The sequence below is a fragment of the Branchiostoma floridae genome, chromosome 2, assembly GCF_000003815.2.
Source record: "Branchiostoma floridae strain S238N-H82 chromosome 2, Bfl_VNyyK, whole genome shotgun sequence".
In the NCBI taxonomy this organism is placed as follows: Eukaryota; Metazoa; Chordata; class Leptocardii; order Amphioxiformes; family Branchiostomatidae; genus Branchiostoma; species Branchiostoma floridae.
The window spans coordinates 14,470,632-14,473,569 of NC_049980.1; the positions used below are offsets into that span (position 1 = coordinate 14,470,632).

At 40.1% G+C, this 2,938-nt stretch overlaps 1 protein-coding gene across 1 annotated transcript in view; it reads right to left on the reverse strand.

The window, feature by feature from the left end:
- Positions 1–104: 104 nt before the first annotated feature.
- LOC118408545 (CUB and sushi domain-containing protein 1-like) overlaps positions 105–2,938 on the reverse strand; it is a 5,872-nt gene continuing 3,038 nt past the window's right edge. The window contains exons 2-5 of the mRNA XM_035809357.1: positions 1,212–1,470; positions 606–718; positions 224–312; positions 105–110 (exon numbers count right to left, since the gene is read on the reverse strand). Coding sequence (XP_035665250.1) covers positions 105–110; positions 224–312; positions 606–718; positions 1,212–1,470 — 467 coding nt within the window. The remainder of the gene's footprint in view (positions 111–223; positions 313–605; positions 719–1,211; positions 1,471–2,938) is intronic.

Consider the following 2,938-nt stretch of genomic DNA (forward strand, 5'->3'; position numbering starts at 1 on the left):
ATATAAGAGCATGTGAGCAACCACTAATCAGCAAAAATGTTGAAAACAAGTCAAGCTATCCACATGGGCTATATACATGTATATAGGATGCCAATCCCACCTCCCTAAATCTGACGTAAGTCTGAGGTAATAACACAGAACTAATTGTGGTCTCCAATGAAGACAACATCATAGCCTATATACTCAAATACCTTTGGCACAGCTAAAAGATTATAATACATACCTGGCTGCCAACACCAAAGGGAGAGCCACCTGAAACCACCTGCCCATTGTCTGGAACACCTGGATCAGGACAGCTGCTAGCTGACATCTCTGTGGCAAATTCAAAATTGACTTAGAGTTACCTTCAATCCCGAACCACCTGACCAGCATCATTGGCTTAACATAATTTACAATCACTCTTGCTGTTGATGGAAGGCAGGCCAGGTCATATTATACTTTTGGCACATTTTTCAAAATAATATATTTGATATTCAGAGAAGGATGTTACTATGCCAAAAAATATCCAGAGGTAACAGTTGTAACCAGTATGTTTTGATATATTATTCAACACTGGTATTGATTACTCAGTGACTGACATAACGTAGTGTTGGATTCAGAATTACCTGTATACTCCAGCTGGAAACCTGATTGCACAACAGAAACATCACTAGTGAACTGGAGAGTCACTGTGTTTCCACTGCTCACAAAGTCATCAGGCACAGTGTTGCCTGTTAGCCTGCAACAACACCAAAATACAAGAAGTTAGGTACAAACATTTTGCCTACCTTACCTGCCGTATCTGTGTCATTGCACAGTACATATGTTAACTTGGTTTAACTTTATATATCATATGAGATATACACATTTACAGGGCTACACGACTTGTAAATTGAGACAGTGTAAGAAGACCTCTGAGTCAGTAAAGTTGTAGTGTAGCAGTACCCATTATTGACATATTATTGTAAATGCATTTAAGTTTGCGGGGATTTATTTCCGTACGAGTTTTTGTGGTGGTCTTAAGTTCGTGGTAGCACTATAGAACGTAGTCACATAGTGACACATACTATAATGGAAAAATGTTCATGGTGGTTTAAGTTTGTGGTAAGGAAGCAACTGCGAAAACCGCAAACATAAAACTACTTCGAACATTTCTGCATTTACAGCCAATGTATATATCTTTACAGAATTGCGTGCATTGTATTTCTCGATCTTAAAAGAAATGGATTTACCTCTGTGCAGCAGTGTCTGCAGAGCCTGCTGGTCCATTAAAAACATTCAGGTAATCATACCTGTCCTCCACACTAAAGGCTAGGAAGTGGAGGCGGATAACTGTCCCTGATGCTGACTGTATTGTCCACGTACAGTCCAGGTTGTTGCCATAGTTGTTTGGGTAGTTAGGGCTATCCAGCTGCTGTGCAGATGAAGATGCTTGTGGGACGTTTCCACTACAATCTGTCTTAGGCCGAGGGAGATCATGTGGAACGTATCCTAAAAAGCAGGAAATGATGATCATGATCATTAACATATCAATATTAAGTTATACTGTATCTGTCAATCTGCATTGTGTTTAGACCTGTATAGCATACTAGAGTATAGTCATATCTACGATGTCAAGTGGTCATATTCATAAGGTTCCTTCAATTTCCTAAGAAAAGTGTGGAAAGCTCCAACACCAAAGTCAAAGCTTAACTTGAAAGTTCATGAAAGTCAACGCTGCTTAAAGTTTTTAAACATGACTGTTGAATTGATTCAACCCTATTGTGCTGACTGCACCAAAAAGTTATACAGTATATAAAACAGTTTGATGGGATACCCTGGCTGTGGGCAGTACATGGGGAAAATGGAGCCTTCTGATTGGTTGATGTCCTGTCTATATGATAATGAAATATAAACCCTAAGGCCTATAAACCATTACATGTACCTTAACAATAATTGTGAAAAATAGCACCACAAAAATTCGCACTGTTGCTAACGTCTCTGTGTATAACACATAACGTTAACCGTTAATCCTAACCCAGGTAATCTAGAGGATGATCCTATGACAATGTATGAAACAGTGCTAAATGAGACATTCCAGTGTATGAATAATTAATTGAATGTTCAAAACTGATACACAAGAGGTGAGTAGTAGAAACAGTCCCCTGGCCCGCTAGCTAGGCGGCCCAGGGAACCCGGTCGTCAGCTTGCTCTTTTACGTAAGGTGTAGGCATCTATTTTATTTTCCGTATTACTAAATTTGTAGGGAAAATCAATTTAGCATAATTGCCTTCCTTGATTAGCGTAATAAGTAGGGGGATCTTCTGAATTCACCGTAAATCGTTGTCAGGACCCCCCATGCAGACCTCCACCCAACACCTGATTATAACCACAAGGTCAAAAGGTCCGGACTCAGCTATAGACTGGTCGATTGGTGGCTTTTTGAACCCTTGGGATGTGTTTTAAAAAAAAGAATGAATGTTAAAAAGAAAACAAAAAGTTTCACCACTGGGATAAACGTATGTTCTTACATTTGACCAATTCCTCTCTGGCCTGTCAATAAGGATTCTACTTTGCACTATTGACAACAGCCTATCAACTGTTCCAATAATCTTGTCTGGATCCATCATAGAATATTTACCTTGCATATTCTAACGTGTTTATAAAGGCAATACAAACTCCTCACCAGCCCCATTCCATCCAAGCTAGTGGCGAAATTCAAATCGGTGAAAAAATGATCAGACCTAAGTTTACGAACAATATACACAATCCTCCATGACGAAAACGGTGGGAAACAGTCCCCCAGCTCCTGTACGGAAGACAGATCATGTACTAGAGGCACCGTCGCCATGGTTACATGATCGTGAAGCAGTATGTACCAGGTAATCTAAGTCGTCCGAATATGTAAGCCTACGCGCACTTCTGATGGGACATGTGGCCGCTGACCGGAAGTTAGCCTAAGGCAAGAGCAAATCAGTTT